Genomic DNA, 12,387 nt, shown 5'->3' on the forward strand with positions numbered 1-12,387 from the left:
AGTCCTCCCTGAATGGGACAACTCAATGAAAGGTGCGGACTCTCCTGAGAAAGCGCAGGGGACTGTCAAAATCTTTCTTTTTCCGAAGCTGAAATCATCCAGGAGAGCCCCATGTGTTTTTAGCACACCTAGACATCATGAAAGGAGATGGAGAAAAAACAAACAAACAAAAAAACAAAACAAACATAGACGCATACAATGTTAAAACACCTTCAGCATTTGTCATAGAGAGAATAATTCTGTTAGTGCTTTCGGTCACAAGCGGTGAATCTGACACACACAACGTTCACGGCCTCACCTTTACTGGTGTTGGGAGGTGGACCCCTCCGTATGTGAGTGAGTTGTTGAGACCTCCATTACACTGCTGGAGCTCATTACAGTGCTGGAGCTCATGGCTACCATTGTTTCAGAGGTCATGGAGGACATGCTAGCAGACATGCTTTCAAATTTAGCTTCAGACATGCTGGAGCTGCTGAAGGATGACTCTTGCATTGATGAAGCCATTTGGACGGCCACGGCAGATAAACTGCCCTGCAAGCTCTCAGTAGCGGAGGCTTTCTCCATTACAATCATTTTGACAGGTTCCTCAACCAGAGCTGTGAGAGTATAGAAGCATCACAGTGAAGCAAAGAAGCCTTAGCAGTTGAGTTGTGAGTATTTACTGTTGTTTTTTCACTGTTGTTTGTGAGTATTTACAGAGTGGTGAGTATTTACAGTTGTTTTGCTTTTTTCTTCAATGATTACGTACTGTATAATATATAAAATATACCCCTGGTGGGCACTGTGAATAAAATTAGCATAAACCATATGCATCATAATGTAATATTGAAATTACATTCAGTGAGTTGAGTTTGACATAAGTAACAAACATGATGCTAGAATTGGATCATTTCCATAGATATATAATATACAGTAGTACAATAGTAGTTGTCTGCATGAAGCAGATGTTATTTGAGCGTGCACAAGTTTTGCTTTTTAAAACTTGGGAAAGCATTATTCTTCTGTGGATGTGTTAGTGAAGAAAAGGCATTGATGACTTACCAAGAACATTTAAAGATGCAGTAGCTGAGCATTGTCCAAACTTGTTCTTAGCTTTGACTGTGTATTTCCCACTGTCAGCAGCAGTGGCCTCCTTTATCTCCAGAGTGTACACATTCTTTGATCGGCTCAGGTTCATGTTTGATGTTACAGAGATCTATAAAGGGGGAAAAGATATAGAAAATACAAATAAATACATGTATTTCAATTTGAAATGGGTAGTAAATTATGGTTATGATATATCGCTACGTACCAGGACATTGTCTTTAAGCCACTCAACCTCAGGAGAAGGCTCTCCTGATACTTCACATTTGAATGTTACACTTTGTCCTGCATTGACATTCTGGGATTTTGGCTGGCTGAGGAATGATGGTGCATCGGAACGCGTCTCACTGATCGTTGTATCGAATTGGCACTTGACAGCCCCATGTTCAGTCTTTGCCTCACACGTGATGATTCCCTGATCCTGCTGACTAATGCTCTTGATTGTCAATGTATGGTCATTTCCCGATACTCCATATCTGTAGCTCTCTGAATTGGCAACTTCGACTCCATTCAGGATCCATTTGACATCAGTAGCCCCAGAGATGTTTGCTTTAAGTGTCATTGACTGACCCATTGTCATGGTCATTTGGGTCTGGGATGCTTTTACTTCTGTGTAAGACTGGACTTCCTCATGAATAATTTCCCTTTTTGTGATTTGTTCAACAACTTCTCCCGTGGTTTCATAAGTGGATACAGACTCCTTTTGAGTCTGTTCGGATGCTATAAGCTGTTCGGATGCTATAAGCAGACACAAAAATATTATAACTATTTGATCAAGAAGATCAACATTTTGATCACTGAAATCATAATCATATTATAAATGTCACAACACTGAAATGTTAAGTGTTAAAAGCCTTACCTTTAACTGTGACAGTACAGGATGAGGAGACTGAGCCAGCACTGTTTGTGAGAGTGCACTTATACACTCCACTATCTGAAACCTCAGATTCATAAATTTCTAGATAGACTGACCCATGCTCCTCGAAGATTTCATATTTTCCACCCTGGGAGAGAGTCTGAAATGACAATATGAATTTGAGTAATTTGAATAATTTCTCAGAACAATTTAAAACGTTCAATATATACAATGGTTCATAATATATTTTAACTGTACCTTTCCATCTTTCGTCCAAGAGATTTTGGGCTTAGGTTCTCCAGACACCTTCACAGTCAGCTTCACAATGCTATCTGAGGCTGCTGAGACATCTGTCAGACCCATGGTGAAAGAAGGCTTCTCCTTGGGAGTTGGTGACCTCGGAGACTTTGGAGATGTTGGAGACTTCACTCTTGCTGGTGACTTAATAGGTTCGGGAGACTTCACTCTCTTTGGAGATTTGACTGCCTCTGGTGATTTTACCCGTGGGGGTGAAGCAACAGGTGACTTCACTCTAGGAGGTGAGGCAACTACTTTCTCCTCAGCTGATGGTTTGCGGATGGTGAGACTGAACTCAGCTTCCTGCTTGCCCTCGGAATTCTCAACCACAAGGGTGTAATTGCCTTCATCTGAAAGCTCAACAGAGGAAATCTCAAATGTAGACTTGTACTGTGTGGTTGAGACATGGTGGCGGTGAGAGGTTACAATGGCTTGTCCTTCACGGAGCCAGGCCACACTTGGGGCTGGCTCACCATCAACGTCACATGAGAATCTGGCAGTTTCTCCCTCTGACACTGTCAGTGACAGCGGTTTGATAAGAATTGTTGCAGGGAGAGTTGATTTTGTTTTCTCAACAGAAGCCTCTACTACCACAGTTTCCTCATGGAGTACCAGCTTTGTTTCAGAGGATGCATACTCTTCGTGAGTCTCCACTGTTTCACTAACAGTCTCCACTTCACTCAAGGAAATCACTGAAGACACTTCTGTCTCTTCAGTCACTCTTGTCATTTCAGTCTCAGCAAAAACCTCTGATTTTGAAGACACATGGTAAGCATCAGTTTTGGTCATTTTTGGCAGAGGACGAACAGGAGGCTCCTCTTCTTGACGAAGAGTGACAAATGTGTATCCTCCTTCTGCCACATCAAGAGTAGCATAATCCGAGGTCTCTCCCTTAGCATTTTTGCAGATAACACGGTAGGTACCACTATCCTCTAAATTACAATCCATGATTTGAAGGGTCAGAACTCCACCCACACAACTCATATGGTATTTATTGCTTGCATGAATCTCCTGTCCATTGTGGAGCCATTTGCCCTCTGTTTGTGATTGAGACTGGACGTTCAGAGTGAATTTTGTGTTCTGTCCAAGTGGCACACGATGAGAGCGCATTCTTACTGCAATGCGTGGGGCATGGCGAAGGCTGAATGGTTGCTGTGGCAGAACCTCAGCTTTCTTTGCAGGTTTAATTGCCTTTTTCCTTGCCTCATACCTTGACATGTAGTCAATCTTTGCTGACAAGTCAATAGAGGCTACTTTCTCTGAGGAGGCAACACTTGGAGATGCGGTGCGTGGCTTCTCTTGAGCAGGTGATGGCTTCCTGGCTGCCTCAGTCTCAGCTGCAGGTGTTTTGCGAGGTTTAGGAGATGGTGATCTTCTCCTCTTTGGCATGGTTGGTGAAGGTGGTAATGGGACATATGGCATCTCGCCACCCTCAGACACTACTGGGGCACGAGTTGTTTTCTCCTTTTTAGTCACTCTTGTTTTCTCCTCAAACTCCATGCGTTTGAGCTGACTCTTGTATGAAGTAATTCTTTGAGTGGTTGTCACTGAGCGGAGTAGCTCTTGGTCCTCCCTTTCTTCATTTACTCTCTGCTTCTGCCTTGGGGGCCTGTAGGTAGCCTTGTCATGACGCTGGCGCAAGTCAATGTAGCTGGGGCCAGCTTCATATTTAGAGGGAATACGATAGGAGTCATATGTTGGGACCTCCTCGCCCTCTTCGTCTTCTTCATACGCCACTCTCTGTGGTGAAGGATGACGTAGTGCAGAAAGTTCAAAACGCACAGGGCTCAAACTGGGTGGAGAAGCAGAGTATCCAAGCTCAAGTTCGTCCTCAAGACGTAGCCTTTCTTCCTCTGTTTGCTTCATGGATAGATAGTCTTTGACCGGCAGAAGGAGTTCCTCATCAGACAGATCACCAAGAGACCTCCTCCTGATTCTGTAGTAATTCTCTATTTCTGGGGAAGGTGTACGATGCCTTGCTGGTCTTACTGTTTCGAGATCATCTTGAGAAACAGTTGGAATGTGCCATCTTGGCTTATACTGGTCCTTGATTCTTACAGGAATATCATAGAATTGCTCCCACCTTGAGAGGCGGATACGTTTGAGTCTCTTCTGCGGGATCTTGTCCATAGGCTCAGGGAATTCATACTGGTCACGGAGTTTCTTGTACCATTTCATGTCAGAGAAGGGCACAAAGTACTTGATCTCCATATCCTCTTGAAGTACATTTGGAGCATGCTCACGAGGTGGTGGTACATCATAGGGCATTCTCAGCCTCTTTTCCTCTGCTCTCTTTTTGCGCTCTTCCTTTTCTTTGGCTGCTTCAGCTTCAGACTTGGCCTTCTTTGGTACCACTGCTGGTTTGAACAAAGTGGCAGCTTCCCTCAAGGCCTGCTGTGCATATGGGGTAAGAGGAGTGACATCAGCACCAGAAAGAATCATTGAGAGTCTTGCTCTCTTGTCAATGTCATCTGTTTGAGCCTCTTTCTTCTTCTTCTTCTTCTCGTCTTCAGCCTCGTAGTCCTTCTTTACATGTGTGACACGTTCCACCTTGAGCGTGGCTTGGCAACTTGCAGACCCAGCAGAGTTTGTGGCAACAACTCTGTAAATTCCTGAATCTTCAGGTAGAGTGTCTTTGACATGTAGCACAAAGTAGTCCAAGCCCTCATGCACAATCTCGATTTGTGGACCTAATGCCAAAGGTGAACCATCCTTCTCCCACCTCAGGTCTGGTTTTCCTGAAACTCTCACTTCAAAGCGTGCACTCTGGCCTTCCCTGCATTCAACATTAGCAAGTAAACGTTTGAACATAGGCCTCAAAGTGTTATCAGCAGGAGGAGGACGAGGAGTGATGGTGAGTCTGGCTTTGCAGCTATCGTCACCAAATCTGTTGCGCGCTACAACGCTGTATTCAGCATCATCATCAGCATCAAGATTGTGAATCACAAGTTGATACAGACCCTTATCTGTTATGAATGTGTACTTCTTCTCATCATAGCCTGGTATCATTTTCTGCCCGGATTTCAACCACGTCACACGTGGCTCTGGATGCACAGTGATTGTGACACCAAAGCGCACATCCTCACCAATGTAAGCACTGCGGTTCATCAAAGGCAGCGTGAACTCAGGTGGTCTCTGGAGCAGTCTTGTTGTGTCAACTCTGCGCTTCACTTTCTTTACAACACGTGATGTAAAGAAGTCGCGGTGTTTTCTAACTCCGTTGACAAAGAGTTCTCCATAGGCAGAATCCTCACCATATTCATTGACGGCCTTGCATCTGTAAGTTCCATCATCTGGCTTTGACACTCCCTTGATGGTGATAGTTGCAATTCCCTCTTCGTCATCATAGGTGATTTCATACTTAGCACCCTCTTCAAGTTGTCTAACTCCGTAGTACCAAGTCACCTCAGTGCTACTGTCAAAGTTCTCAATGGTACAGACGAACTTCACCTCTCCACCTACATCAGAAATATTGTGCCTGATTGGTCCTGCAATAGGGCCATGTTCAAATGGTGCAATCTTGGCTTTAGCCACTGTTACACCTCTCTGACCTCTGATGGCCCCACCAGAGGCAACACGAGCTGAAGAAACAACTGTGTTCCACTCCTTCTTGACCATAGACTGGTAGTACCTCTTATGTCTTGCAATATTGATTGTTTTTGTGCTCAGTTCCTCAGTGCTCTTTGTCAACCAAGGATGTTCCAGAGCTTGCGCAGAACTCATACGATGTTTGCGGTCTTTGGTAAGCAGTCTGTCGATGAAATCTAATGCGTCAATGCTAGCTTCCTTGAAACAAGCATCATCAAAGCTGTACTCAGCATTTGAAATGCTGTCAATCATTTGCTGATTAGTTTCAGATGTGAATGGATTGAGTCCACTAAGAAGTACATAAACCAAGACACCAACTGACCACATATCGGTAACTGTGCTCACCATTTCATTTTGGTGGATTTCAGGTGCAGCATATTCAGCTGTAGTGAACTGAATTTTGACTATGTCTCCAGGTGTAAGTTTCATGGTCTGTCCCATCTCAATGATCTTGATGTTTGTGCCCTTTCTTGTGGTATACACAATGGTTTCTGGTCTGATGTCAAAGTGACCATAGCTCCTACTGTGCATATACTCAAGAGCTTCACAGACCTGTTTGATGTAGTTGACAATTTCTCTCTCATTAAGCTCAAAGTTGGCTGTGCCAAGGCGTTCAAATATGTCTACACCAGAGATAAAGTCATAGATCATAACTAATTCCTCAGGACTATCAAATGACTCATGAAGACACAGGAAGTTCCTGTGACGGGCAACGTTCAGCATTGCAATTTCTTTCTTCACAAGGGCTTGATCTGCACCCCTGACTTTAACAAATTTGGCCATAAAGGTCCTCTCAGAGCTGATCTCAACACAACGGTGAACAATGCCAAACTGGCCACGTCCAAGCTCTTCAGCAATCATGTACTTGGTGTGCACATTCTTGGCCTCAGAGTGTGGAGCTCTTGCTTTAGAGACAGACCTGGTGTCATCAACTTCTTCATCATAGTTGAGCACTCTTGATTTGTCTTCTTTGGTTACCACAGGTCCAGATGGTTCTGATGGTGCACTCACACCAAACTTGTTCTCAGCAATAATGCGGAATTGGTAGCTTGTTTTTCCAAAGAGGTTGGTGACAGTGTAATGAGTGTCACGTGACTGTGCAACACGAATCCATCTTTCAGCAGTAGTGGCACACTTCTCTATAATATAGTTGCTTACTCTACTACCACCATCGCTGGCAGGTGCAACCCAGTTCAGAGTCACGGAATCTCTTGAGATATCACTGGCTTTGATGCCACGTGGAGGATCAGGCACATCAGCTACATCAAGTTCAACTGTTTGCTGGTCAATGCCAAATCTGTTCTTGGCACAAACAACATAGAATCCTGCATCTTTCCTTTCAACTCCATTGGGGAATACAAGGGCTGTGAATGATCTTGTTACAATGACTTGGTAGTATCCATCATTGTCAATAAGATCTTGTCCCTTCTGCCATGTGATGACTGGATCAGGTTTGCCGGTGAATGGAATCTTGATGTTAACCACTTCACCACGAAGGGCTGGAATTGCTTCCTTATCCTTCAGATTCTTGGGCAGATTTATCTTTGCAGGAACTGTAAACAAAAGTACATTAACATAACAGTTAATAACACATTAAGTGAAGTCATATTTAAACAGTATGAATTCTAAATGAAAACACCATGTTAACCTTAATTTCGTGAATTTACCTTCAACATCCAGGGAGACTGTTGCACAGATTGATCCACCCTGGTTTGTTGCTCTGATCTGATAGACAGTTGAGTCTTCTTCATCTGCAGCAGTTATGACAAGCTGATGATAGCCACCCTTGAATTCCTGCACTTTTAGTTTCTTGCCATCAGACTGAATCTCTTTGCCACGTCTGAACCATTTCACCACAGGCTTGGGCTGTCCTGTAATCTTGCAAACAAGTGTTGCATTGCTCTTGTATCTGACACTCATGTTCCTGAGCTCCTCTTTGAAGGCAGGCGCACGAACATCAACATCAGTCTTGGGAATAACAATTGGAGACACTTCACTCCATTCGCTGTGTCCTCCCAGATTTTCACATTTGACACGGAAGTCATACTCAACACCTTCAGTCAGGCCCTTGACAGAGAACACTGTCTGGTGAATTTCATCACTTGTCACAGAGACCCATTCACCCTTCTTCTTATCTCTTTTCTCCAAGCAGTAAGTCTTGATCTTGGAGCCTCCATCACTAAGGGGTGGTCTCCAGGATACAACACAAGAGTTCTTTGTTATACCAGCAACAGAAACACTCAGTGGTGCTCCAGGCTTTTCTGTAAAGCAATAAAACATACATGTAAATATCCATACATGATATTCTTGATATAGCATTGTTTGAGTCAAGTTAGTACATTTAACCGAACCTACCTAACTGACTCTTAATGAGGATTGCATTTGGAGTCTCAAGTGTCTCACTGTTGCCATATTTGTTTTGTGCAGATACACGGAAGTGATATCCAGCATTTTCAATCAAATTGGGAATGCGGCACGATGTTCCAGTGATGGAAGATGACACTAGTTGCCATTCATCACCTTCCTTGTCCTCACGTCTCTCAACAATGTAATTTGTGATCATCGAACCACCATCGTCCTTTGGTGGTTTCCAGCTAATGATCACAGAGTTCTTCAGTAGAGCCTCAAGCTTGATTGGACCTTCTGGCATGGAGGGTTTATCTGAAAAAAGACCAGACAGACATAATTAATTCATCTAAATAATTGAACACATTAAATGGTGACAGTAACAAAATAATAATAATTACATACCAAAGATTTCAAGTGCGAATACGGTGTCAGCACTGCCAAAGTGGTTGTTGATGCGAATTCTGTATTTTCCTCCATTCACTCTGCGCTGCACATTCTTGAGAACCAAATGAGTGTAATGCTCTGTGTTCTCCATAATAATGCTCTCAGAGGGTTGCAGTTGTGTAGGGCCATGGAGCCACATGATCTTTGGCTGAGGACGTCCGATGTAGGCGGCATGAATGCGCACGGTAGTGCCACATTCAGCATAGTATGTGCTCTTCAGAGGATAATCAGGATTGAAACGAGGAGATGCCTCCAAAACAAGGACACCTGTGGTCTCAGCTTCACCGGCCTCGTTAATGCCTTTGCAAGTATATTCGCCCTCATCTTCCTGTTGGTCTGCTACCACAACCAGTTGGTGGTTACGACCATCAGAACTCATTTCATATTTCATGCCCACCTTGAGTTCCTTTCCAAATCTAAACCATTTGATGTCGGGTATAGGTCGGCCGACTATTTGGCATTTCATGGTTACTGTCTGTCCAAGTTTTGCTGTTACCTCATCCATCTCTTTCCTAAGGCCTGGCGCTGATCCAGCTGTTGAAGACAATAATCAAATGTTAGACATCTATATTTTGCTTATCATATCATCTGTAAATCTTATCTAATAAAGACAAATTGTTATGTCACTTAGAGGGCTATCCAAAACTAAAAACTTACAAGCAAGTTTGGTTTTAATGCCTGTGGCTGTTCTACGAGGTCTGCTGATTCCAGTCGCATTCTCAGCAAACACACGGAACTCATATTCAGTTGCCTCTTGCAGACTTGGTATGAGGAATTCTTTCTCCTTGATGCGCTTCTTGTTGCATTTCTTCCAGGTGCTTTCAATAGACTTTCTATACTCAACATAATAACCAAGGATCTCCTTTCCACCATCACACTCAGGTTCTCCCCAGCGAATGGTAATGGCGTTATTGGTAACACTTGCTATATCAATCTCACCTGGTTGACTTGGTTTGTCTGTAGGAAAAAGTATATGTTACAAATATGCAAAACAACATTAAATCAAGTAAGCTACTTATTAGTGAATGTAGAGATGATTGCTGACTTACCAAATGGATCTTTGCACATAACTACATCAGATGCAGGTCCAGGTTCACTCTGACCAATTTCATTTTCAGCAACTACTCTGAACTGATATTCAGCATCGGCAGTCAGACCAGTCAGAGTGTACATGGTAGAAGTAATCTTATGTTCATGGCGCTCCCAAGTTTCAGATGATGTGAGTTTGAACTCAACATAGTATGCCGTTATTGCTGATCCACCATCTCTAGGCTTAGTCCAGGCCAGCGCAACTGAGCTCTTTGTGACATCCATAATTTCAGGTGGATTTGTTGAGACTTCAGGTACACCTGTTGATGAAGTTTAAATAAAAGAGATGCAATTGATAGAATGTTCTTTTAAACACAGGAACACATCAAAGAATAGCATAATAATGTGAGTACTCACAGATGGGAGTCTTTGGAACAAGGGTCTCTTCCGATTTGAGAGATCCACTGATGCCAAACTGGTTCTCAGCAGTCACCTTGAAGTGGTACTCGGCACCTTCATTCAGTCCCTTAAGGACCAGTGATGTTTCAACCACCCTAGAGTCCACAGTGTACCAAGCTGTCTTAGGAAGCTCACGCCTCTCCACAATGTAACCAAGGATTTCAGAGCCACCATTATCAGTAGGTGGTTTCCAGGATAATTTCACAGAATGTGCTTGGATTTCTTCATATGCAAGAGGGCCCTCTGGTGCATTTGGACGGCCAATCACTTTAACCTTGATGCGCAGAACCTTCTTGCCAACCTTGTTCTGGATCACAAGCTCGTACAGACCAGAGTCACTCCTGTCTGCATTTTTGATGACAAGCTCACTGACATCTTCATCATATACGAACATTGCCCGTTCTGAGACATCAGCACCATCCTTTGTCCATTTACATGTAGGACTTGGTTTACCCTTGATGGGCACGGTAAGTTTGAGGACTCCACCTTGTCTGACAATGTAGACATCCTTGTACTTGAGCTCAAGATCATAACTTGGAGGTTCTGAAATAAACCACATAGACATGATTAGTACAATCTATCTCACCAACTGACATTAATTATCACTTTAAAGAATTACAGGACATGACATGACAAAGGACATGAGACAATAAAATACTAAATTTTTTCACCTTGCATCTCTGTTATGGTGACTGTTCCTGGAACTTCAGCTGCTTCACCTGGACCACCAGAATTGCAAGCCAAAACACGGAACTTGAATTCCTCCCCTGCAGGCATCTGGGTCAGTGTGTACTCACAGATCATTGAGGGTGTTGTGTTACACTTGATCCAAGTCACTGAGCCAACCTTCTGCATCTCGATCAGATAACCTGATACCTTCGAGCCACCCTCCTCATCTGGAGGACTCCAAGCCAGAGACACAGAGGTCTTAGTTGTGTCTGTGATTCTTGGGTTCTGAGGAGCACCAGGTGGATCTGTTGAAAGAATGTACAATTTATTCCTTTGTCACTGTCATTACTCAAATATAAAACACATATTTTAACGTATAATGTATCTCATGTTGTGGATGATAAATATGTCAGCACTTACCAACAGGATCAGCTGCCACAGCACGTGGGGAGAGGAGACTTGGTTTGCCAACTCCTCTGGCATTAATGGCAATTACCCTGTGTTCATATTCAAGACCTTCAATCAGATCAGTAGATCTGTATCTGGTCATGGTCACTGGGTTCTTGTTAGCGCGAACCCATCTGTCTGCTCTGACCTCCTTGCGCTCAATGATATAGCCAGAAACAGGTGCTCCACCATCTTCATCTGGTTCATGCCAGGCAATGGTCACTCCATCACGGGACACATCAAACACGGTTGGTCTGCCAGGTGGTCCAGGAATAGCTAAAGGAAGACAACAGACACATTTTAGATTCCTCACGTAGAACAAAAATACTCTTTCAGTATTTCCGTGTGTGAAAACGTCTTACATGTAGAACTCTTGCACATCACAATCTCAGACTGCAAGTAGTCTCCAGTGCCAAAGCGATTAATTGCTGCAGTTCGGAATACATATTCCTCTCCTTCAGTCAGTCTCTGGAACTTGAAGATTGGTCTGCTGACAGAATCATCGACAGGCACCCATCCAGGACGATGAGCTTCACGCTGTTCGACGACATAGCCACTGACTGTGGCTCCACCGTCTCTCATTGGTGGTTCCCAGCTGATCATGACAGAGGTAGCATCAACCTCATCAATCCGGATTGGTCCTCTAGGCTCATCAGGTTTGGCTGGGTAGAAGAGAAATACAGATAGAACACTTAAGATCATTGATAGCAATCACAAACATTTTCTTACTGTCTCTGAAAAGATGAAGATGTTTATAGGGTTAGGTAATTTTATCATCGTAAGCGGTCGTACTTAGAACAGTGGCTTTGATTGTTTCTGTAGCCGTTCCATGAATGTTCTTGACTTCAAGAGTGTAGTCTCCAGTGTCGTCAATAGTAGTGTCAAGCACGGTCAGCTTGGATGACTTTCCGGTGCTCTTCACCTTTACACGATCAGTAAACTTCACCTTTTTGTCATTGAAATACCATAGAGGCTTTGGGAGAGGTCTGCCAACAAGTGGCAGTTCTATCTCGAGAGTTTTACCACCAAGAACACTGACTGCCTTCTGTGGAAGTTCTGTGAGGATGATTTGTGGCTCAACTGTGAAAGAGACAACAAAATCACAAAGTGAGTAGAAGCATTGCACATGCATACTGTTAATGTGTTCCTACATACAATTAGATTAG

General features: G+C 43.5%; 1 protein-coding gene across 1 annotated transcript in view; it reads right to left on the bottom strand.

Moving 5' to 3' along the window:
• The window catches only part of LOC134078306 (titin-like), a 143,195-nt gene that overhangs the window by 1,214 nt on the left and 129,594 nt on the right, over positions 1-12,387 (bottom strand). The window contains 15 exon segments of the mRNA XM_062534132.1: positions 2-128; positions 1,042-1,195; positions 1,292-1,895; positions 1,897-2,099; positions 2,198-7,377; positions 7,492-8,085; positions 8,180-8,485; positions 8,576-9,151; positions 9,275-9,574; positions 9,667-9,966; positions 10,064-10,648; positions 10,777-11,079; positions 11,195-11,497; positions 11,584-11,883; positions 12,014-12,301. Of these exon segments, the coding sequence (XP_062390116.1) occupies positions 2-128; positions 1,042-1,195; positions 1,292-1,895; positions 1,897-2,099; positions 2,198-7,377; positions 7,492-8,085; positions 8,180-8,485; positions 8,576-9,151; positions 9,275-9,574; positions 9,667-9,966; positions 10,064-10,648; positions 10,777-11,079; positions 11,195-11,497; positions 11,584-11,883; positions 12,014-12,301 (10,123 nt within the window).

The sequence above is a fragment of the Sardina pilchardus genome, chromosome 4 (assembly GCF_963854185.1).
Source record: "Sardina pilchardus chromosome 4, fSarPil1.1, whole genome shotgun sequence".
NCBI lineage: Eukaryota > Metazoa > Chordata > Actinopteri > Clupeiformes > Clupeidae > Sardina > Sardina pilchardus.